Below are 25,932 nucleotides of genomic sequence, written 5' to 3' on the forward strand. Positions count from 1 at the left end.
GAAAAGCAACAAAAACAAAGAAGAAAAATGAAGATAAAGAGCAACACAAAAAAAAAAGAACAAGAATCCAAGTTCAAGGCTTCTCTTCAAAAAAAAAAAAAAAGATCGAATATCAAGCAACGAACAGCCTGAAGACCAAATAAAAGAAGTTCAAGATTGAAGATTTAGGTTGTTAGGTTTAGATTTAGGTTAAGTAGAATTTTTATTATTTTATTTTATTTTTGATTTTTGGTGAGAGAAGGCCCCGACGATGAGACGGTAGACTGTAAAGGACAGTACAAGGGAGATGCCCTATTTCGTTATTATACACTTTAGCCTGACAAATATAGGAATCATAGTGTGTGAAGAGGCGCCTTTCCTTCATGCATTATGATCTGCATTGGTGATTTAAAGTGCCCCCACTGGGCGCATCTCTGTTTCCTTTGTATTGCACACCGCAACTACATCCAGCCGTTATCTATTCGTCCATCAAGTGGTTAAGAATATGGTTTATGGCTTTAAAGAGGGGAACATTTTGACGATGCATAGGGTCCATGAAGGACTAATTCTGACCATGTTGACTGATGTTGACCAAGTTCTATGGTATCTTTCTTTTTCTATTTTTATTTTAGTTCATCACGAGTTCATTTTAGTCTTGTTCTAACTTGAAGACAAGTTAGGTTTAAGCTTGGGGTGATTTGATAGTTTATTTTATTTACTTCATTTTATAGTTTATTTTAGAATTTTTTAGATGTTTTAATTATTAATGCATTATACATTCTTTATTTTCTTTATTATGGATCGTGGCGGATGCTTTTTATTTTGCATAAGGTATTTTGCAGGTTTTCGGTGTTCGTTGCGGTTGCGGGTTGATTGGAGACGGGATTAGTGGGCTCTTAAGGCATTGTTGGGCTTGGTGGATCCATAAAATAATATTTGGGCTTAAAAATCTAAAAGGCTTGGATGAAGTGGGCTTTTGAAGATGGATCTTGGACTTTTATTTTGGGCTTGGAGCATCCACATTTGAAGCTAAATGATGATTGGTTGGTTTAAATCATATGGATATGGAGGGGACCAAAGGAATATTTGGTAGTGGAAGGGTGGAGTGGAGGAATGAGGAGCCAATAACATTACAGCAACACTTGCGCGGGTGGAATTTCCATCGTGCGGGTACCCGCGCAACTGCCCAGTTTGGGCATTTTGGTCATTTGGCACACCATAACCTGGGGGGGGGGGGATCAGTTCCATCAGCTACACACCTCGATTTTTCACCATTGGAGACATAGAGGAGGCGATTTTGAAGCTTGAAACCCATTTCTTGTCATATTTCCAAGTCATTGGTAGTTTCTTTATGCAATTAGACTTTTGTGATTGTTATTTTGTTGCCATGAGTGGCTAATTTCTCTATATTGGTTAACTTTGGTTAAAACCTTTGAATGTTGTGGGTTTTTGAAGGATTCATGCTAGATTATCAATTATCTTATGTTTATGTTTCTAGATCATATTTCTTATGCTTGTTTAATGCTTTGATCATGAACTTGGCACTTGAATGAGCTATTGTTAGTTTATTTCTTTGGTTTTGCATTGAATCATTGAATTAACTTAGAACAAGGGCTCTATGATGGTAAAAGTTATCTCTAGTTTACGAATCATAGCTCCTTTATGGATGTGTAAGCATTGACATCCTCTAGAAATTGGGGATTCCTTCTTTCTTAAGGCTAATTAACTTCTTGGGTTCAATTGCGTCAATTAAACCCTTGATCTTGATTAAGACGATATGTTGTGGGCTTCCCCAACCTCCATACTACCTAAGAGGAATCTTGGCATATCATGCTTCATGATTGCTATAACCAATTTGGGATGAATGATAAACTTCATGTTGAATCCTAATGATAAATACACAAATGTTCATTGTGTTGAATTGCCTTAGTTAACCAACTCTCTCCAATATTTGAGCATCTCATTATCTTGCTTAATTGCAAGTTTTTAGTTATTCAAGTCTTTTAGTTTTCAAGTAATCAAACCCCCCCCCCCCCCCTTTTTAGTTTAATTGTAGTTAATTAGTTTATTTACAATAGTTCTTTTAAATTGCATCGGTGATTGAATACAACCATTTCCCCGAGGATCGATACCCCTTTTACCATTATATTACGTTTTATTTGCAAACAAATGGTGTAAATTGTTTGGTGGGCTTGACATCCCATCAGATACGAAATATTGAAACACTACACATTATTAATCATATTCAGTCTGCCATCCGTGGTACTTTTACAAAAAAAAATGGTTAACGTATGCTTGTTTTCCATTCATTTTCTTTATTTCAACCATTACCTCACTCTCTCCTCGGACATGAGATTTTTTAAACTCCTTTATCGACAATTTATTTTTCTTGATTTTTATCCTTTTTTTTATGTTGGCTTCTTTTTGTCCATCGCACACATTCATGCACGAATACTGAAAGTGTGTATCTCAAATTATTATTCTGTCTTTTACACCCTTCTTCACTCTTCAACATCTTCCGATGTCTAAATGTATCATTAGAGATGAAAGTTGATTGATGAGATGAACAATTCTCGACCGGTCTTTTAGTAGATAAGAAGAACATATTTTTACAAACAAATGCAAATTCATGATTTCAAGATGAGTACGAAAGTTTGGTATGAAATTCTTATAATTTTAGGTTCTTTATATATTGCTTGAAAGATGTAGAAGGTGGCACATTTTGGTATTTTCACATGCTACCTGGATCATTTCTCTAATTTTGCTTAAATTTTAGAAAATTATATTTAAAATTATCATTGATTTGTCTTTTTCTATGAAATAAATATATGGGTCGTTTTGAAAACATCATTAATAATTTGATTTTTCAAAAACATAATTAACCCTTTATTTTATTATATATATATATATATATATATATATATATATATATATATATATATATATATATATATATATATATATATATATACACTAAAGTCTCAATATTTTCAACGATTTGACAAAAAAAGTCATAATATTATTTTTTTGACAGTAAAATCCTAACTACTAGCAGTTTTTGACACGCTTACCCTTTTTTGCTGGTCAACCGGTAATTAAGACTTTATTGTCAAAAAAATAAAATTTAGGATTTTTTTGTCAAATCGTGAATTAAGATTTTACTGTCAAAAAATAAAGTTTATGATTTTTTTGTCAAATCGTTGAGAATATTAGGACTTTAGTGTATATATCTTTTTTTTTTTGTTAGAAATTTAATAGTATAATAGTCTTTAAGCATACGTGTTATTGGAACTGCATTGGTCAGCTAGATCGTATTGAAATCTTTAACGCTTTGCTTTTTGTTAAATAGTTTTTTTTTTTAATTTCAACGAACTGACATTGAAAAAATGGAGATAATCAAGGAAGAAAGAACGAATCAGGGTTGTGTTGGGTTTTTGCAAAATTGTCATTTTTACCCCTTCTCAACATTCACACCCTTTTGACTAGGCGTGTGTTATTTGTGTTTGTACAATATGTCTCCTCTTTTCAGTTCTGATTTGGCGGCAAACCAATTGATGTTTGTGTTTGTACAATATGTATACTTTTTTTAGTTCAAGATTTGGCGGCGAACTAAGAAGAAAGTTTTACAAGTCTTCTCACCCTCTTCCGTTCTCTCTTTTGCACATGTCTACTGGTCGTGATTGTAGCAGGGTAAAGATGATGATGGTAAGAAAAAACAGTGGTGTTGTGACGAAAATCACAATTAAAAGTTTTTGGGCCTCACGAGCCTGATAAAATTATTTGTTTCTAAGGAAACAAGACTATACACTAAAGTCCCAATATTTTCGACGATTTGATAAGAAAGTCTTAAACTTTAATTTTTTGACAGTAAAGTCCTAATTCATGATTTGACAAGAAAATCCTAAACTTTATTTTTTTTTTACAGTAAAGTCCTAATTACCGGCTAACTAACAAAAAAAGGTAAGCGTGTCAAAAATTGCCTATAGTTAGGACTTTACTGTCAAATAAATATAGTTTATGACTTTCAGGTCAAATCGTTGAAAATATTAAGATTTTAATGTATATATCCTTATAAATTATAAATAGGCTCCTATGTACTTTTGTCATAATCATACAGTAGTTGTAAGACCCATGTATTACATGAGTTAGTTTAAAAAAAAGTTATATATGATTATCTAAATATTTGAGAACTTTGAATTTATAAGAAAATAAGAAAAAACAATGAATTATCAAAATTGAAATGTGTTTTTAATCTTTTAAATTTAAACAAATAGTTTTAATGAGCTTTAATTTGTGAATTTTGAAATTAGAAGGTAAATTCATTAATGAGCTTGATATGCATTTTTATCTGTTAAATTTAAACAAATAAACTAATGAGCTTTAATTTATGAATTTTGAAATTAGAAGGTAAATTCATTAATGAAATTGATATGCATTTATTATAATTATTATATTAAAATACTATGTGGATAGTGGTGAATTTAGAACAAAAAATCACATTGTTCCTAAATTAAGTGTAGCCAATAAAAAAATCAACAACATTTTTGGGGTCGGGTCGGATCGACTCATGTACCTTAAAAGAACTGAATCAGTTCAATCGGCTCATGTATCTTGTGTCACCGATTAAAAAAATTTAAAAAACCGATTGAAATATAACTGAAAAAGGTGTACGGTTTAACGAAAAACTAGTTGATTATTAGTCCATTGATAAAACGGTGAACGGAGAGTAAGAGTCTTTGGCATGTGGGCTTTCATTTTATTAGAATAACTTATTTATTTATTAATATTTTGAGAGTGACGATTAAGAGTGGTTAACTTTTTGTTATCAATTCCATAATTTAAAATAACAAATTGCCCCTAATAACTTATATTTTTGAAACATCCCAAAAATATGACCCGAAAATTTCATTTTTAATATAACCAAAAATTATAAAACGGAGTATCATATAATAAAACCATACGCTGCGTATCTCAAACCATACTAAAATATTGTGAGAAAACTGTGTCACAACTGTATCAAAATATATCTAAGTAAACTGAATCAACACCCAGGACAAAAACTGAAGTTGTGGTGTGTGCGATGCCATCATCCTGAGCTCTTCCCTTTACTTGCGGAAGTACCTGAAACCAAAAACTGAAACCGTAAGCACGAAGCTTAGTGAGCTCCCCCAAACTACCACATACCACACAATAACAAATAAAGCACATAATGGGCCTTGTCCACTGCATCGGACCGAAGTCCGGAACTGACTGCATCGGACCGAAGTCCGGAACTGGCTGGGACCTTGTCCCCTGCATCGAACCGGAGTCCGGAACTGTCTGAACATAGCATATCATAAACACGTATTCGCTAACATAACACATATACTGCATCGGACCAAAGTCCGGAACACATAACACAAAACATGCTTGAATCACAAAGACATCAAGCACTCTAACTACTGCATCGGACTGAAGTCCGGAACTACGGTTAACTAAACGGGCCGGCATTGTGGCCGTAGACCCGTTTCTACTGGAAGGAAACTCACCTCGTGAACTGGCTGCTGAGTGTATGGCTCTGGAAGCTATCTGCTGCTGCTCCGGTATCTCCCCGGCTACAATTCCATAAACACACTCAATCAAATACTAATCATTGTATTGGGGTAAAATGACTCTTTTACCTCTGGTCAAAGTCAACTCTCCCGGTCAAAGTCAACCTACAGTTGACCTGACTCGCCGAGTCCCTATTCTCACTTCTCAACCCTACTCGCTGCTACTCGTCGAGTATGGCATCAACTCGACGAGTTCCCTTTCGAATCTAAAACTCAGGCAATCTGCATCCGACTCGCCGAGTCGTATGAACAACTCGACGAGTTGTTCTTCGAGCTAAGAAGATTGCCTTGGACTCGCCGAGTTGTATGAACAACTCGCCGAGTTCCTCCATTACTGAGTCTGACCTCCAACTCACTGAGTCCACTCTACTACTCACTGGTCCCCACTCGGCATCACTCAAAAGGGGAAAATCGGGGACTCGCGACTCGACTCGCCGATTCGCTTGCATGCAGCTACTCTAGACTCGATTCTGCTTGAATCCAGCGTATAAAACTTATAGATGTGGGCTCCCTTAGCTCGATTAGCACGTAAAGATTCTATCTTTACGTGCCCATAAGCATCCATGAAGATAATAAGGCTCAAAAAGCATAATAAAGGCTAGATCTAGGGTTCTCATGCAAAGCATCTTCAAAAAGGCAATAGATCCGGGCTCTACAACTCCTAAATGAACAGATCTAGGGATATCTCAACCTATTAAGGCATCCCTAAAACTATAAGGTTTGGAAAATACATCAAACTAGCCCTAGAAGTGTTCTAATGAAGGTTTAAAGCATAAAACAGAAGGAATCCGAGAAATACCTCAATGAACTCTGATTTTGACCTTGGATCTTTCCTCTACACCTCTTCTCTTTGGACTTTTCCTCTTTTTCTTCTTCAAGCCTTCAAGAAATCACACAAAAACACTTAATCAATCAAGGGATGGTTTAGGGTTTCTCACAGGCTCTCTGAGGGTGAGGGAGGCGAGTTTGGGGCACATAACATTGCTTAAATAGTGAGCAACCCGGGGATTTAGGGTTTCTTCCTGGCAGGCAGACTCGTCGAGTCCCGAATATGGACTCGCCGAGTCGCCGACTTACACGTGCTCGAAATCCCGTCCCTACTCGATGAGTCGGGCTATAGACTCGCCGAGTCCCTCTTGAAAACTTATAAATAAATAAATATTATGGAAACAACATACCAGAGACGGGTCGTTACAATTCTCCCCCACTTGACTTAGACTTCGTCCTCGAAGTCTGCTACGGCTGAATCTGCAAATAACTCCGGGTAGTGCTCTATCATCTCCTCCTCAGCCTCCCACGTCCACTCAGACCCCTTCCGGTGCTGCCACTGCACCTTCACTAACTGGATTACCTTGTTTCTCAAGGTCTTTGTCTTCTGGTCCAGAATCGCGACCGACCTCTCAATATAATTCAGGCTGCTATCAACCTGAATATCTTCTAAGGGAACAATTGCTGACTCGTCCACCAAACACTTCCTCAACTGAGACACATGGAAAGTGTTGTGGATTTGGCTAAGCTCTGCTGGAAGATCCAACCGATAAGCAACCCAACCCACTCGGGCCAAAACCCTGAAAGGACCAATGAACCTGGGACCCAGCTTGCCCCTCTTCCGAAACCTGATGACACCCTTCCAAGGTGAGACTTTCAGAAGGACCATATCTCCCACCCGAAACTCCAAGTCTGAACGCCTCCTGTCGGCGTAGCTCTTCTGCCGACTCTGAGCAGTCTACAGTCTACTACGAACCTATTGAATCAACTCGGTCGTCTTGAGCACCACCTCTGTGCTCCCAAGGACCCGCTGACCGACCTCGCCCCAACAAATCGGGGTCCAACACTTCCTCCCATAAAGCATCTCAAAGGGAGGTCGATCAATGCTCGCATGATAACTATTGTTATACAAAAATTCCGCTAACGGAAGATACGTATCCCAACTGCCACCGAAGTCGAGGACACATGCCCGGAGCATGTCCTCGAGAGTCTGAATCGTCCTCTCGCTCTGCCCGTCCGTCTGAGGGTGGAAAGCGGTACTGAAATGGAGACGAGTACCCATCTCGTCGTGAAACCGCTTCCAGAATCTAGATGTAAAACGGACGTCTCGGTCTGACACCACTGATACCGGCACTCCATGACGTGCCACTACCTCCCGCACATAGATATCGGCTAACTTTTCTGCCGATATGCTCTCATGGATCGGTATGAAATGAGCACTCTTCGTCAACCGATCCACTATCACCCAAATCGAATCTACCCCACGTGCGGTCCTGGGAAGCTTGGTGATAAAATCCATGGTGATGTCCTCCCATTTCCACACGGGAATGTCTAACAGCTGCATTTTGTCGTGAGGCCTCTGGTGTTCTGCCTTGACCTTCCTGCAGGTCAGGCACCTCTCTACATACCAGGCGACATCCCACTTCATGCAGGGCCACCAATAATCGGGTCGAAGATCTCTATACATCTTCGTCGCCCCTGGGTGGATAGAAAATCAAGACTTGTGAGCCTCGTCCATCAACACCTGCCGTACTCCGCCCCAGTACGGTACCCATACTCTCCCATGAAGGGTCAACAACCCTCGACTATCATAATCAAATGAAGCTACTCGGCCCACTATCCTTTCACACTTCTGTCTCTCCTCCTTGAGGCCCTCAACCTGAGCCTCCCTGATCCGATCCAACAATGGAGTAATTATTGTCATCCTCAGACATAAGTCTCTGATAGGGGCTACTGACGCCTTGCGGCTTATGGCGTTGGCCACTACGTTGGCCTTCCCTGGATGGTAAAGGATTTCATAATCATAATCCTTCAGCACATCCAACCACCTCCTCTGTCTCATGTTCAGATTCGGCTGATCCATAAGGTACCTCAAACTCTTGTGATCCGTGTAGATGGTACAACGAACCCCATAAAGGTAATGTCTCCAAATCTTGAGGGCAAACACAACTGCCCCCAACTCTAAATCATGAGTAGGATAGTTAGCCTCGTGAGGCTTCAACTGTCTCGAGGCGTAAGCTATAACACGGCCTCGCTGCATCAATACTGCTCCCATACCTGTGATTGAGGCATCACAGTAGACTACAAAATCCTCTACTCCCTCTGGCAGGGTAAGGATCGGAGCCTCGCACAACCTCCGCCTGAGGGTCTCAAATGTTGCCTGCTGCTCAGGCCCCCAACAAAACACCATCGACTTCTTGGTCAGTCGGTGAGCGGCACTGCTATCTTGGAGAAATCCTGAATGAACCTTCGGTAATACCCTGCCAACCCAAGGAAGCTCCGAATCTCGGATGGAGACTTCGGGACCTCCCACCGCATCACGGCCTCTATCTTGGCCGGATATACTAAAATACCCTTTTGGTTGACGAGGTGACCAAGGAACTGCACCTCGCGCAACCAGAACTCGCACTTGGAGAACTTTGCGAAAAGTCTCTCCTTCCTCAGAACTTCTAGCACCTCTCTTAGGTGCTCCTCATGCTGCTCCTGCGTCTTGGAATACACCAAGATATCATCTATGAATACTATCACAGACCGGTCCAGCATCGGCCTGCACACACGGTTCATGAGGTCCATGAACGCGGCTGGAGCGTTGGTGAGCCCAAATGGCATCACCATAAACTCATCATGACCATACCTGGTCCTGAAAGCATTCTTCTGCACATCCTCATCTCTGACTCGCATCTGATGATACCCAGAACGTAAATCGATCTTGGAAAACCAAGACGCTCCCTGAAGCTGGTCAAACAAATCATCTATCCTCGGGAGTGGGTAACGGTTCTCCACCGTTACCTTATTCAACTCCCGGTAATCTATACACATACGGTGCGAACCGTCCTTTTTCTTCACAAACAAAATCAGAGCTCCCCAAGGCGAACTACTCGGTTTGATGAAACCCTTGTCTAGCAGCTCCTGCAACTGCGTAGACAACTCCTGCATCTCAGGGGGAGCTAACCGATACGGGGCCCTAGCTATCGGCGCCGCACCCGGAATCAGATCAATCCCGAACTCTACTTGTCTCTCTAGAGGTATCCCAGGCAAATCCTCTGGGAATACATCAGGGTAGTCTCGCACTACCGGAACATCATCTACTACCATTTTACCCTTCTCCCGGGCATCCAAAACATAAGCTACATATTTGACGCAACCCTGCTGAAAATAGCGCCTCGCTCTTGCGGCTGAACAAAAAGCTGGTACGTGCTGTGGCCTCTCGCCCTGAATCACTAACTCTCCCCCACTGGGAGTGCGAACTCTCACTAGCTGCAGCTCGCAATCAATCACCGCCCCATTGGGACTCAACCAATCCATGCCTACTATAACCTTATTCCCTCGTAGGGGAATAGGAACCAAGTCCACCGAAAACTGCTCGTCGAACAACTGAAGAGAACATCCTCTGTGTACTCTGGTGACCCTCACGGTCCTGTCATCTGCTATCTCAACCTCTAGTGGACAATCCAGCTCCCCTGGAGCTCTACTAAATCTCTTGCTAAGCACTAGCGATACAAACGATCGGGTAGCCCCCGAATCAAATAATATTGTAGCAGAAATGTCGTTCACAGAGAACGACCCTAAACAAAACATATAATCATAAGCAATAAACAATCAATAACAATATAGAGATGAAGGGAAGATACATACCCGTCACCACATCAGGAGTCGCTCGTGCCTCCTCTGCTGTCATCTGAAAAGCTCTACTCTTTGCCACTGGCGCCTCGGCTCGGCCCTGCCGGCCATCTGTAATCCTCAAAGTAGCAGGGGCAAGTGCAGCCACCTTCCCTGCTGCAGCTAAACTCGGGCACTGGGACTTTTTATGTCCCCTCTGATTGCACTGAAAGCAAATCAGATATGATGCTGCAATGGCGGTAGCAGGGGCCGTACAATCCCTGCTCAAATGCCCAGTCTGACCGCACTTGTAGAATCCGAGAAATACCTCAATGAACTCTGATTTTGACCTTGGATCTTTGCTCTACACCTCTTCTCTTTGGACCTTTCCTCTTTTTCTTCTTCAAGCCTTCAAGAAATCACACAAAAACACTTAATCAATCAAGGGATGGTTTAGGGTTTCTCACAGGCTCTCTGAGGGTGAGGGAGGCGAGTTTGGGGCACATAACATTGCTTAAATAGTGAGCAACCCGGGGATTTAGGGTTTCTTCCTGGCAGGCAGACTCGCTGAGTCCCGAATATGGACTCGGCGAGTCGCCGACTTACACGTGCTCGAAATCTCGTCCCTACTCGACGAGTCGGGCTATAGACTCGCCGAGTCCCTCTTGAAAACTTCTAAATAAATAAATATTATGGAAACAACATACCAGAGACGGGTTGTTACAATTTTTCTCTTTTTAAAATGGTTTTTTTAATAATTTTTTTTTTTTTTAAAATCAAATTCAAGGTAAGTCCTCTATTTTTTCTAAGACATTCTAAGATAGTTCATAATTTTTCTATAATATACATTGTAAATGAAATTGAGAACTTAGGTAGGTCCTAGGACCTACCTAAGTACATGATGCATATGTCGTCCCCGTATGTGGAATATAATAAAATAAGAAAACCTATAAAATAACATATGAAAAAAAAATTAATTCAAAATAACTACAAAATGAATGACATTTAGCATATTGAATGAGATTGTGACATGTGGCAAAAAAAATATTCATTTATTAGAGTATATTTATTAGAGTAGATATGTTTTTTCATACAACACAAAATGGAATGACGACTTTCCATAATTTGTTTTGATCAATAATAACATTATATCAATGGTCGAAGGAAACATCGCAAGATCTTTATAGTTTTATAGGGTTGGATTGCATCTTTATTATTATCTCAATCGGGTCTCTTTTTTCATGCCCCTGCCCCATTCATCAATCATGTTATAAACTTGTAGTTTATCCAAACAAATGGTCTGACAAATCGTTCATTGAATATATTACAAACTAGTTGTGAAACTCATGTATTATATGGGTTAATTTAGAAAAAAGTTAAATATAAAGTCAAAATATTTGAGAACTTTGAATTTATAAGAAAATAAGAAAAATAATGATTTATTATAATGAAAAAAAATTTTTATCTTTTAAATTTAAACAAATAATTTAAATAAAAAAAAGAAATTAATGAGCTAAAATTTTGAGAATTTTGAAATTAAAAGGTAAGTTTATTAGTGAAATTAATATTAATTTATTACTAAATTTATTGTAATTATTACATTAAAATATTATATGAAATTTAATAAAATAGAAAAACTTATAAAATGACATGTGAAAAAAAATTAATTCAAAATAATCACAAAATAAAATTTAGCAAATTGAATGAGAGTCTGACAAGTGGAAAAAAAAACATTTATTTATTAGAAAAGATATTGAATACCGATACAAAGAGAATTTCTGCTCATGCGAATTAAACCCTAATTTAATAGGGTAATATATATACATATAAGTATATTTGTAGTTACAAAAATATCTTATTCTAACCGGGCCAAGTTGTCGAAGGTCTCAAAATTCAAAAAAAAAATTATATATATCTACAATATTTAATAATTAGATTTTTTAGCATACAAAAAAGGTTAATTTAAACTCAAATTAAATTACTCTGATAATTGGCCCAATTTGGAGTGAAGTAGTAGCAGATGACTTGTTATTTTCCACCGGCTTTGGAGCAGCAAGTGTAAGTTCTAAATCAAGAGTACCACTTTTAGAGCCAATAGTACCACACGGAGAAGCATGCACATGTGAACACATTGATGTTGTTTCATAGGATTTGACTGTTGGATTGTAGTAGACATTTTCTTGTTTTAGTGAACTGAAATCTATCAAAGAAATATTGTTACTCCGATCTTGATGACCTTCATCAAAGGAGTTTGTTCGACTCATATTGTAACTATTTTCTTGATTTGCTACTACATTCTTCTTGTTGTTGCCCCTAACCTGTGACCACAACCAAAAATAACTTTAGAAACTTTTTTTATAAGTTTTATCAAGAAAATGAACATCGATTCTCTGGGTTTTCTTCAATTACAAAAATTTTGGAGTTTAGCTTCATCAATTAAAGGGTTATAGTTTGTGTATTATGTGTTGTACATTGTTGTAAAAGTTTCAAACCCCTACCGAATGGAGTGCATGGTTGAATAAAACAAACTATAACGCACATTGATGAGGCTTTAAAACTTTATATGACCTCCATAGCATAAAGCCTAATGGAGGTACCATTTTTTCTACACAAAGTACAACCTTGCAATGCATGATTGTGAGGAAACACGTACCAAATCAAAGAGGCTCGAACGACGTTTCTTCTTGACAAGACTAGCCTGCCTTAGAAAGTACTTTTGGGCATGACTTGCAACTTGTGTAGGTGTTCTTGTGGTCACATAGTTCCTTGAAATCCCTCTCCAATCACCTTTCCCAAGTTTTTCAAGACCAGTTAAAAATAGACGGTGTTCATCTTCCGACCAAGGAAATCCTTCAAAACCACCCAACCAATATGTCACAATTGAAATTCTACATTCTTTTTATGTAAAAAAAAGAATTTTAAAGTTGAATACATGCATGGCATATGGTGGCATACATAATATAATGTAACCATAAAGAGAACTTTTCAACACTCTCATACAGTATATAAGTAAATAATATTGTTGATGATTCTTGCATACCTTTTTTCCGTTCTTGAGCTCTAAGACCATCTGAAGCATAACCAAGTGACATACTCTTGAGGTCGCTAGCGGACACCCGAGAAGAAGATAAGGAAGATGAAGGTGAATGTGAAGTTGAAGCTTGTAGTGGTGATGAAGAAGCCAAACAATCCATGCTAAGGCATTTCTTAATGACCATAGAGTGTGGTGTGTCTAGTTGAACCCCAAAGAGCCTCAATCCCCCTCCACCACCCCCACCTATCAAGATTGTGCTATTGACATTGCCTCTATTATAACTAGTGCAAGTTCTTGAATTGTGGCCTATGTTTCCACAATGTGAGCATTTTCTCCCCATTTTGGTTCAAATTCTTTTGCAAAAGAAAGAAGTAAGAATGACCCACAAATACCCAACACCTAAAAAGCACACCCAAAGAGAGAAAAGAAAAGGAAATGTTAGGTTTGGCACAAAGGCAAATAATGATGATGATATATGTGTGGTGGGAGGTGGGGTTTTGGCAAAAATGGATGCAAACCTAAGAATAAATGATTGGGTGGATATTCTTTTTTACGATTTGAAAAAAGATAATATTTTTATGACCAAAATCACTTATCCAACTATATAAATAGAAGAAAAGAATCTTGATACATGATATTGGCATCTCGAAAGGATATCACGGGAAGATATGATATGATGTGTTCGTGATTAATTTGCACAAACATAGTAGGGTTTAAAGATCAAGACATTCGTTTGTCCACTTGGGATTTATGCTATTTTTTAATAATAAACAAAACCCAAGTTACATATCCGATAACAAGATAAAATATGAAGTTATAGTCGAGTAAAGATAATTTAAATAAGTTTGTACTATGGATTTGATATTTTACACTGGCCGGCATCTATTATTGGAGTATGGAAGGCCTCAATTAACCTCTTAAAGAATCTTGACATTAACATCGTTGAAGTTGTAAGCATATGTTGACATGATTAATAAAGAAACCAATCTTGATTTAATTATTTGATGATCAATCAAGTATTAAGTTTGGGTATTTTATGAGTTGAATCTTTTAATGACATAATTTCGGAATAACCTTTTTGTAATAACTTGTATATTATGCAATATAACGTGTATCTATTTGTGAAACTAATCATTATGGGTCTTAACTTAATGGACAAATCATTTATATTTGTTTTTATCCTGTAAGTTTTCTTTTTCAAAACCAAGACAAAATCAAAGCTATGAACCCCAGTAGTAAAATGGCATATCACTATAGCAAAAATTAAACAAAAATCATAATTTTAAAATGAAAATTTGTCTATTCCTCTCATTTTGAAATAAGTTTATTTTATAATTTAAAAGTTTCTAGTACATATAGATTACCAAAAATCGATAGTTTGGTAAGAAAAAAACGAAGTCGGATTTGTTTTTAAGTTCATTTTATATTATATAAAAAACGTTCTAAATTTATTTGCTCGTGTTTTATTGGTACCTAAGAAGCCAATAATTTAGGGTGTAAGTACTTATCCACCCAACCCCATCAAGCATCAACCACCACCTTAAGAAATATAATATGAAATCCACTAAAATAAAGAAAAATAAATGAAAAAGTCTATAAACTGTTCAGCACCTATTTATCTCGTTAAATTTAAAATAAAATAAAATGTCTGTTTTTTTCTTTATTAAAAAAAAAAAAAGAAAAAAAAAAAGATATATCTTAGGTGCCTAAAAAAATAAAAAATGATAACTTTATTTCCATTTAGGATAAACTACACATATCATTTAAACGTATCTTCATAATCAATTGTTCAAAACCAACACTATAATTCATAATTAGTTTTTAAGATTGATCTAGATTCTGTCTTTTCAAACCGAAAAGGTCAACCAATTCAACCAATCATGTCGGTTTGGATGTTAAACAACTATTAAATACAAATATTTCGAAGATAAACAATATAAAGATTCCTATCGAAATTGAATTAAAATAATGCGTGTGAATCTCTTATAATACGTAAAAAGAACAAATTGAATCTACTAAAGATTACCCCATACATACATACATACATACATACATACACACACAAAACCTTCCATTGGCGAATATATTTTAAAGGATTTGGAGTTTGTCATTACTATAAGAGGGAATCTTCCAACACCATATTATATGCGGCCTAATTAACTTTCTTTGACTAAGTTCTTTTCTCCATGATAAAATTAGTTTAATCATGCAACAAGTTGAGATATTTTAAAAATATAGTTTCTTTTCAACGATAAAATTGGTTTAATCATGCAACTAGTTGAGATATATATATATATATATATATATATATATATATATATATATATATATATATATATATATATATATATATATATATATATATATCTCAAGAAAACAATGTTTAAAAGTTTATAAAACTATATAATAATGTTACCCTAAATCAGATTGGCCAAGCCAGATAGTCTCCACTTCACGAATCATAGATCTTGAGTGAGGTTGGTATCCTATGAAAACAACACATAAACAAAATGGCAACTTGCCAAATACACTTTTATTACTAAAAGAATAGTTTCTTCTAGAAAAGCAAAGTCTACACGAGTACAACTATTCATGCATAAAATACTACCCAATTGTAACAAATGAATGTATTAAAGGGATGCTTAAATTAGCTTTTTGAGAGTGATGTCATTTTTGTGATTAACCCTAATGTAAGATGTAATATTTAAGTCATAATTTTTTTAATTTATGCAACAATGGTTTTGGTTTTTATATGAAATATGCAAATACAATTGACTAAAATATACACTATATGTAATGTTTCACTTAGATCATTCGGTATACATATCACTACCAAAATTGTGGTGGTGCGACATGTTAGGATCATCTCATCGCCACACCACTCAACATCACGATATCCCTTTTATCTTTTTTTATTATTTATTAAAAAATATATATATTAGTTAATTAAAAAGTAAAGAGAGAAAAAAAAATGATGTACCGTTCTTAATTATGGTAGTGACCAAATTCCACAACGCCATAGCTACCACAATACAATGGGGACGGAGTGCACTATGTTGGTGGGCTACCATTGAAGCCCTTTTGTTCTAGGTATTTGAATGATCTTATTTACCAAGTTATGTTACAATGCTTCATTTTTTTTTTTACTTTTTTTACCAAGTGATACAACAATATTACCAATTGAATTAACATGAACCATAAATACATCTACCAAACAATTCGGCTTTAATTAGAAACAAAGATCTTCATGTGCGATTCAAGCCAATATGGGCCTAGGAAAAGGAGGGGTCAACAATCTTGAAGCCACTAATTTTATCGTACCATAAAACCATTTACTTTTATGGCCATTATGTGAGTTTTCATGCATATCATTTGTGGAAACGCACCAACACTATGACCAAATCAAAGTACAAAAGCACATTGATCTTAATCAAAAGTTGTAAAACATTTTTAAATGTAGACTAAAGAATAAAGCCTTATGTACTTGGATGCATGGTCATGGTATATTATTTATTTATCATGGTACTTGTTACAAAAGAAAGATTACAAAAAAGTCACGTATGTATAAACAAAAGCCTTAATGACACCAATCTACTTTAGTATGAAAAAGAAGGCCCAAGTGGCACTAGAAAGGTCTATCGTCTTTAAAATAAAAGGTATAACTATATAAGTTAAATGCTAACTGGACCACGAAGGAATTGGAATCTTCTCATGAGCTGGTGCAACCTCAAAATCTAAGATTGTCGTGGGAATTATCTCAAACTTTTTATTTATATTTGAATATTTTTTAATGAATGAATCATAATATGTCAACATAGTGTATAGAAAAGGAATCGAATGTAGCAATATTGTCCAATGAAAAAATGTTGTTTGTTTGCGATGAATGAATGGAACGGAGCATTCAACATGGAATGTGATTTCTTCTCTTGGATTGATTTTTATTCAACGTGTGAGAATGTTTTCCATTCCTTCATGCCTTCGTGGAATAGAGATATATTATAATTATAAATTACTTTTATTCATATAGGACGTGTTTGGTAAAACTAGTTTTTAACTAAAAGTTGGAATTAAGCTGATGGCAATGAACTAGAAGCTCGAAGTTGTAAGCTATAACTTTTATTTGTGTATAAGTATCAAGAAAAGTAATTGCTAGCTTTTAAATGTGTAAAATTACATAAAAGAAAAACAAATAAAAGTTAAAAACTCTCAAAAACCAATGAAAAAGTTTTTGGGTGTGTTGACACAAAGATATTAAAAGCTTTTTTGAGCTTTTTAACTTTTAAGAAAAAACCTAAAAAAAATGTTCAATGATAAAGCTTTAATTTTTAAATAAAAAACTCATTCAAAAATCACTTCTTTCGAGAGCTTTTAGTTTTTGGATTTTATATAATTTTACATATTTAAAAGTTAACTACATGTGCCGAACATTTCTTCACAAATAAAAGCTACACCTTCTGGCTATCAACTTCCATATAGTTTTGTCAAACACATGCTTTAAATTAAAAGTTTTTTGTTTAAAATAAAATCAAAAGGCTCCTACTGCTGAACAAAGTTTTTTTCTTAAAAAGTAAAAACTAAAAACCTCATAGATGCTCTTAAAAGCTTCGTGAAAAGTGTTTTTTAGATGATAAAAACTCCTTTTTAACTATTTTGAAATACATATAGCATACATTTTAAATGAAATGGAATATGCATACATAACAAACATTTTCAAATGACTTGTTCTTTTCCATGGAGTCTAACCTAAAATGATAATGGAATGTAATGATCTGTTCCATTACCTCGCTCATTCCAAAACATTGTTCATTCATACCGTTCTGATTCTATTCCTTCATTCCAATTACAATACACGAGTGTTTGTTTGGCAAGAAAAAAAAACATAATTTTTTTATTCTAGTATATATAATGAGAGTATTTTGGTTTTTTAATAAAAGAAGAATGGAATGGAATTGAATTCCTTCCACCCTAAGTTACGAATGGTGAAATCCATCAAACATGGAATTTAAAAGATTCCTAGAGAATTAAATTTCGTCCAATTGGCAACCAAACACGACCATGGAATGGAATCTTGAATTCCAATTCCATCAAAATCCACGAACAAACACACCCTTATGTTCTCTCATTTGTATCTTTGTAGAGATCAACTTATGTTTTGTCTCCAAGAGAAAAATGACATCAATTCATTACATATATACAAATAAAGAAAATTCACCACAAGATGATAGAGATAGATATAGAGATACAGATACATATACATATACATACGCACTCAGGAAAAACTCCAAGATCTGAATTTGCAAATTCCACGCCGATTTTCACCAAGAGAATCGCGTATGGATTTCACCAGGGAAACCACAGCTGGAATAAGTGACAACTCCTCGTCGCATTCCTACATTATTTTTTATTTTCTTTAAGTCATGTTTAACTTAACAAAGAATTTAATAATAAATGAAAAGAAAAAAAAAATTGTATTACCACTTCAGCAAGACGGGCTTCAATGCCTCCGATGTTTGCATTAGTAGGCATGAATATCTTCCTGTAAGCTGCTCTCAGGCTCCTGATCTATCCTTATCAAAGAAAACAAATCACTGTCTGTTTGGATGGAATGGAATGGAATAACAAAGGAATGGAATTGGGTAATGAAACAAGCAAAGTTAACGGAATCAGTGATTACATTTCATGATCATGTTTAGTTGACCTGTTGGAATGAAATGAATTTTACTGTATGGTTTTAACTCTCATATGTAACATTACATATTATAATTAATAAATTTTCTAATTTCATTAAGTAAAGAATTAAAAAATATCTTTTCTAAATTCTAACCTCAGTAACTGAGAAGCCACCTCGTCGAAGACCTTCTAGATTCAAACCACGCAGCTCTGCTCTGTCTCCAGCCACCATTGTATACTTGGGGACATCTTGTGAAACCTTATGTACATATGAACTTTGATTAAAAAATAGCATCGTACTTTTATAGATAAAATTTTTGTTGTAATAGAAAGAAATGAAAGTAGAATGATATAATAAACACATAAATGAAAGTATGTTGCCATTTCTTGCATTTAGCACTAGAATCTTACCACTGAACCTCCACCAATGAAACAGAAGGAACCTATATGGCAAAACTGATGAACAACAATGGCTCCAGCTGTGTGTGCATGGTCCTACATTTGGACTTGTAAAATCAGATTTTTAGTTTTCACAACAAAATACCCAAATTGACCTCAACAAGAAAAGAAATAACCTCCACCAAAACATGCCCAGCCAAAAGTGTATTGTTTGCAAAGATGTTGTTGCTACCCACTTTGCAATCATGGGCTATATGACAAGCTCCCATGATAAGATTGTTATCACCAATAACCTGATTATGCAACTTTTTTACTTCAAGAACACATTTAAGTTTATAAATACTGAAAGGGGAGAAGATATTCACAATCACATACTGTTGTATCACAAGGTTTTGAAGATCGATGGATGGAAACATGTTCTCTTATCTCATTATTATCACCAACTTGAAGAAAGCATTCATTACCTGACTGATAACAAAAGCGAAGTATCAATAAATTAAGGTTTAGGGTTAAGTGCATACAATTCAATTACCTTATATTTCATGTCTTGGCATTTGAGGCCAACAACAGCATGATGACCAATGAGATTATTGCAGCCTATGATTGTTTTGCCAGGAATGTCATCTCCAACAACTGCCCCACTGCTTGATGATGGCATATAAATAAGGATCAAGGATAGAAGAACAATGTATAACAATGGAAGTGTGACTACATGACATGAATTATGAAATTATGAACTAACCTCATCAAGATGCATTTATCTCCCAATTCTGTGTTTCCAAAAACATGACTTCCAGGATGTAGGATGCAATTATTTCCTAATGTTGCTGAAGAGCCCACACTGCAAAAGGGGCCAATTGAAACACCCTGCAAGCTAATATAGTTTTATCATTATATATAAGTTGCAGGACAATCTAACCACTTTATAAATTATGATATCATTCCTGATTGTAGTCCCTCTGGCCTATAATTATCATTAATGTTTAATAAGTGTTTGCATTAAGAACAAATACACTCACTGACTCACAATTGTATAGCCTTTCAGCATTTTCAAATATTCCTATTTCACAGAAAGGGATGAGATTTGGTTTATTTATATGTAAGGGAACAGCTTTTAGATTGAATCATTTGGTTCAACTTTCCCAAAGTTTTATGTTGGAGAAATACCTGATCATTTATCACTTCATTGATACTACCTTTAACATAGTTACATCTAGATAATACAATTTTATACATGATTTACATTAATGCAGTTTCTATTTGACACTCTCCAGATTATCAATATAATAAAAAATGGTGGCGACAGTCCTCTAAACTGCCATTTGCAAGCATACAAGGAATACTACATTTCAGTGTAAAAATCTCAATATACCTGACCTATCATCGCATTAGGATGAACGACAGATGAAGGATGTATGAAGCTAGGGCTTATTCCATCAGCATTATCGTCTTTACTAAAGTCCGAGGCATCTGTACATAAATAACAAAAGTTAATTCGTATATACACACAGGGAGATAAGGAAGCAGGACACGGAAAGTGAGTTACAGTTGAGAGTCGAGAGGCGTCGAAGAGAAAGTGCCCGCAGTAGACCAACGGCGACCTGCCGCCGGGCTATGAGGGGTGAAGTTGCCATTTCTCGAAATTGACCCACGTTTGCGGGCAATTTATATCTGTAAGATAAGTTACCACTTTACCCCCTGTGTGTCTTGGCAACCCACTTTACCCCCTATATGTTTTGGCAAAAAGTTTTTAACCCCTTATATCATATTTAGAACCAAAAGTTCTCTTTTATTATTGATTCTTTTGAAATTTGACCTTTTAACTTATTACAAATATATGTCAAATTTAGCACAAATTTGTTGGTTTTCTTTAAATAAACACAATATTATGTAGAGGGTCCTTGTGGTTTATCATAAGTCCTAGTTTGGTTTACAAAAAAATAATAATAAATAAAATAAAATTGGGATTAGTAATGGTGGTGATGATGGATTCTAGTGGTGTTGGTGGCAGTGAAGTGAAGGCTAATTGGAAGAGAGGAGTGGGGTGAGGGGTACGGTAGAGATAAGGGTAGTGTTGTTTTTATTTTCTTTTATTTTTTTTAACTATATTTAATTAAAAAGAAATTAAAGAAATAAAAACGAAGAAGAAGTTATTTCATGTGGCTCATGCACAAACTATAGAAGTTTAAAAACCTATAAAAAAATGTGTTCCTCAAAAAATATTAGTAGTGACTAAACTTATGACATTTAATAAACTATGATGACCATTTATATAATTTTGTCTAAAATAAATAAATAGTACCGCTAATAAAGTAATAATCACAAGGGCTGGTTGTAAATTCAATCTTGTTCGTAAAGTCTCTTTTTTCATTTTAAACGTTTTCAACAATTGTTATGGATTTTCATTTTTAAACGTTTCCGACGATTGTTGTGGAGAGAGAAAAAAAACGATAACATACTTTTTTATAAATAAATAAAGTCATACATGTAATGTAGTGTTTGTTTTTTGTCTATAGATCTGTGTGACCTCTTCTATCTGCGCCGTGCATACCACGTGCGGACATTAGTCTTTGCAGACTATTTGTTTTTTTGAAGACTGCAGACCTAAAAATGTCTGCATGCCCTCTTCTTGGCGCAGATGTGGATCAGAGTCTTCTAACATCTTCAGACATCGTCTAGCTTAAAAAAACATATATATCTTTATTTTTTTAAGTCTTTTTTAATTTATAATTTTTGTAACTTTATTAATGATAAACAATTTGAAAAAAAATACAAAACTTAAAAAAAAACGTTCGACGATACAAACATGATATTTTTGACAAATTTATAAATAAAGATTTATTACAATAATAGTCGTTGAAGTTGTTTATATAAATATGAAAAAAAAATCATAATATATGATTATATTCTTATATTTTTTTGCCAAATTTTAAAACATTATTTAATAAAGTATTGTCAATTTCTCGAGAAAATTTTATGGTACGTTTTTAATGGATTTAATTGAAAAAAAACCGAAGTTTATTTTCATCCATTTATGTATCAAATTTTTTGGTCACTAATTATAATGTTTAGTTATAACTTTGCAACCAAAGTTGTTGGTTTTTATCAAATATATATGTTACTTTATACCAATTTTATTTTTATTTTTTATACAATAATATATAAAAGTTGATCTAGATTCGTTAATTATTTATAACAAATCATAAAAATATTAAAAAATCACTTTGAAGTTTTAAAAAATTAATTTATTTAGATTTCAGTTTATTTTAGTAGCCCGCAGATGTTAAAAAAACAAACAGTCTTCTTTTTTCAGACTGCAGACGTTTGGTCCACCTCTTCTATTGCAGAGGTCTACAGATGTGGTCCGCAGACTGCAGACATTTTGTCTCAGAAAAAACAAACAACACCTAACTCTTTGAGCCCAATTTGATTAATCCGATCCAACCTAAGTTTTATATTAGTTTTCGAAGTTGTTGTTTTATTTTATTTTTATTTTTTTAACTGGCAAATCTAATATACTCCCAAATTAATAGTTAATTGCACATATGTCCACAACGGGACTTGAATCATTGACCTCTATAATGTCCAATTTTACATCAAAAATTTCGTTTTTAATTAAGGTAAAACTTCACATATATAGAATCCCATTTAAGAAAACTATTTGTTCCAAAGTACATTGTTTCAAAAATAGAGTAATATAGTAAATGCGAAATCTTCATTCCTACTGATGAATGTGTACAGTCACATCTCCGTCTTCTTATGATCACCAATGGTATATGAAAAACATAAGCAACTGGGTAAGCATGAAATTTAGTGAGTTCCCCAAAATAACACACACCACAATACATGTACAATGCATGCACATCGGGCCCACAGTCACAAAAACTAGATTGCCCTTGGGCCCATAGCCACAAAGACTAGATTGCCCTCGAGTATGTTGGCATACCGCCTCAACCCAATTGCTCCCCAGAACCTCTGCGCCCACGGCGTAGAGCCGGCCCACACCTGGTATCTTGACCTACATCACAAAGCATAACCACCTCAACCTAACTTACCACGATATGTTGACATATATAATCAAACAAGCAGTCAACTAAACACATAAGCATGGGCAACTATCTACATGAATCTACCTGTCGAACAGTTCACTACCGCCTACTAGGCCCCTCCCAGCACAATACGCCACTACCGAAAAATATCCAAAGAATGCATAACTATATGTAGCCAAATGTGAGATAGACACTCAAATGGATGATCCTACTTTAAAGCCACAACTAAACAAGTAACATGCAAGAAATCTTAGATCAAGAGTTTTCAGGTTATCCTACGTGACTACATACATCCCTTAGGGCACTCTACTAGATGATAACCAACCTATTGGTACTCAAACTAGCATACCACTACTCATATATCATTACATACAAATATATATATATATATATATATATATATATATATATATATATAATATACCACTACAACATATCAACATCTCATACACAAGGATACATAACACAATCTAGTCGGTCGACATTGGTGCCTTCGACCCATGTGTACAGTAAGGAAAACTCACCTTGCAGTCTAGAAGGTAGCAGTGATGATTATTGATTCGATGCCATCTATACATGTTACCTATACAACAAACAAGGATCGAGTCTCAATCTACAACTCAAAATACTTAAATTGGCCTAAAGTTAAACATTGCCAAAGTCAATGGTTTACGGTCAAAAAGTCAATGGTCAACTCCAACCAATCTAAGCCCTACATAACATGCAACTCAACGCGTTGTGTAGAGCTCAAGGTGGCGCAACGGGGTAGAAAAGAGCTACACCTTGCGTAGCACGTTGGTGTCCAATTTTCCATTAAGTTCTTAATACATAAGATTAGCTTCTCAAACTCTAAGATCTAACCAAGATGGACGTCTTAATGGATAAAGTCCCTGACTTTATCCATATGCATGCATACAAAGGGCGCTAATCCAAACCCTAGGTCCAAAAAAACCTTCTATTTCTCAAAAGCTCATGCATAGATGGATGTGAGTGACCAAAATCTCATTTTTATGACTTAGCAATCCAAAAAACGATTAGAAATGATATTTATACAGCCTGGAGTAGCTTATACTCACAAAGTCCAAGGTTACGGGGACAAAAGCATAAAAATCTCAAGAGTAACTAGATCTAACATGAAACATCATCAAGGTAAGAACTTTATACCTTCTGGAGGATGATAATGTGATGCAAGATCCAGATCCACAAAGCTTAGAGCTTCCCAATGGACTTCTTTCTTCCAGACTACACACAAAACACTCTAATATCACCAAAACTCATACAAAATGGCTATGGTTTCGAGGTGGCTACTTAAGGGGATGAAGGTTGAGCATGAAGAGGGCCTCAAGAGGTTAAATCCTTTAAATAAGGCTCACAACCCCAAGAATTAGGGTTTTGGTTTTGGGCTCCTACGCCCTACGTATATGATTTAAGTCTTGTGGCCAACTTCCCTCCTACGCTCTACGTAGGAGACTACCCAACATCATTGGTAACCACCTGCGACAACCTCTTCACAATTCGTATGAATCCTCCATATTCGCCATCGAGCCGACCATATTCCGCTACAATTACCACCATTCAGACCACTAGGTAGTATGATCCAAACAATATCGAGTACTTGGGAATACTCAGGGAGTACTATGATTTTGTAATTCATGTAGAAATATTTTTAGGGAAATTATATATGTCAAAATCAAAATTTTATTAAAATATAAAACAAAATTAGATACGTATGAACACATAAAAACTAAAACACACATGTTGATCTAACTATATGAATAATTACTGAAAATTTAAGATATATATGTAGTAACATGGGATTGGGGATGGTTCGACAGTGATGGTGGTGGTGGTGTCTAAAATATGTTATCTTCCAAATATTTAAAATAAATCAGGAGATGTGGGGTGGGTGATATTTTTTGGGATATTTTTTGAAAATAATAAAGAAAACAATTAATAGTAAATTAAAAAACTAAAAAGTTAAATAAAAAATTTTAATATAATAAAAGAATATTTATTAATATATAAATAGTATATATTAAAATTAATATTTATTAATATATAATAATCCAACAAAAAAGAAATAATCCAATATACAAATTAAAAAAAAAGAATTAAAAATCCAATAAAATAATACTTATTAATATATAAATATAATATATTAAAAATAATATTTATTAATATATACTAATCCAATAAAGAAATAATACATTAAGATAAAAAAATAAAAAATAAAAAATTAAAATAATTAATATATAATAATTCAATTAAATGAAAAAGAAAATATGCATAAATGTTCCTTCTAGTTTGGTAAAAGGATGCAACTACAAAATGTCATTTTCAAAAAGTTATTAGTCAAGTTGTTAAACTTAACGAGATAAATTCAAAATCATAACTAAACCATCATATAGGTACTTTTTTTGTTAATAAACTTTTATTAGACCTTATCCAAAGGAATCGCCAAACCAAAAAGACCATTTCTATAATTTCGTCAAAAAAAAAACAATAACATTTTTTTTAATTAATAAAATCATGATTAATCCTTTGGGTCCAGTTTCCTTAGAACCCAAAAATTAGTTTTTTTAATGTTTTTGGTAAATCTTATGGTGTACCAATCTTATGGTGA

The 25,932-nt window shown here is 34.9% G+C and overlaps 2 protein-coding genes across 10 annotated transcripts; both read right to left on the minus strand.

Moving 5' to 3' along the window:
* Window positions 1–4,869: 4,869 nt before the first annotated feature.
* Window positions 4,870–13,822, minus strand: LOC111892525 (transcription factor KUA1). Of its 7 annotated transcripts, XM_052771809.1 has the most exons (8): window positions 13,198–13,822; window positions 12,811–13,007; window positions 12,140–12,475; window positions 11,048–11,104; window positions 6,749–10,566; window positions 6,370–6,450; window positions 5,508–5,573; window positions 4,870–5,100 (listed from the first exon to the last, which is right to left on the minus strand). In XM_052771809.1, exons 1-4 carry the CDS (start codon window positions 13,529–13,531, stop codon window positions 11,048–11,050), a joined length of 924 nt encoding a protein of 307 aa, XP_052627769.1. In that variant the 5' UTR covers window positions 13,532–13,822; the 3' UTR covers window positions 4,870–5,100; window positions 5,508–5,573; window positions 6,370–6,450; window positions 6,749–10,566. The 7 variants fall into 7 exon arrangements, with proteins under 7 accessions (XP_052627769.1, XP_052627771.1, XP_052627772.1 ...); XM_052771811.1 differs by lacking the exon at window positions 6,370–6,450 and having other exon boundaries at window positions 10,194–10,566; XM_052771812.1 differs by lacking the exon at window positions 11,048–11,104 and having other exon boundaries at window positions 13,198–13,818.
* Window positions 13,823–18,192: 4,370 nt separating this feature from the next.
* LOC111892632 (probable acyl-[acyl-carrier-protein]--UDP-N-acetylglucosamine O-acyltransferase, mitochondrial) lies at window positions 18,193–20,961 on the minus strand. Of its 3 annotated transcripts, none has more exons than XM_023888687.3 (10): window positions 20,807–20,961; window positions 20,633–20,730; window positions 20,003–20,127; window positions 19,793–19,901; window positions 19,636–19,728; window positions 19,437–19,553; window positions 19,273–19,356; window positions 19,016–19,120; window positions 18,667–18,753; window positions 18,193–18,580 (listed from the first exon to the last, which is right to left on the minus strand). In XM_023888687.3, the coding sequence occupies exons 1-10, from the start codon at window positions 20,892–20,894 to the stop codon at window positions 18,461–18,463; spliced, it is 1,026 nt and encodes a 341-aa protein (XP_023744455.1). In that variant the 5' UTR covers window positions 20,895–20,961; the 3' UTR covers window positions 18,193–18,460. The 3 variants fall into 3 exon arrangements, with proteins under 3 accessions (XP_023744455.1, XP_023744456.1, XP_023744457.1); XM_023888688.3 differs by having other exon boundaries at window positions 20,003–20,134; window positions 20,807–20,849; XM_023888689.3 differs by having other exon boundaries at window positions 20,638–20,730; window positions 20,807–20,828.
* Between the last annotated feature and the right edge of the window lie 4,971 nt (window positions 20,962–25,932).

Source organism: Lactuca sativa, chromosome 5, assembly GCF_002870075.4.
Source record: "Lactuca sativa cultivar Salinas chromosome 5, Lsat_Salinas_v11, whole genome shotgun sequence".
Taxonomy (NCBI): Eukaryota; Viridiplantae; Streptophyta; class Magnoliopsida; order Asterales; family Asteraceae; genus Lactuca; species Lactuca sativa.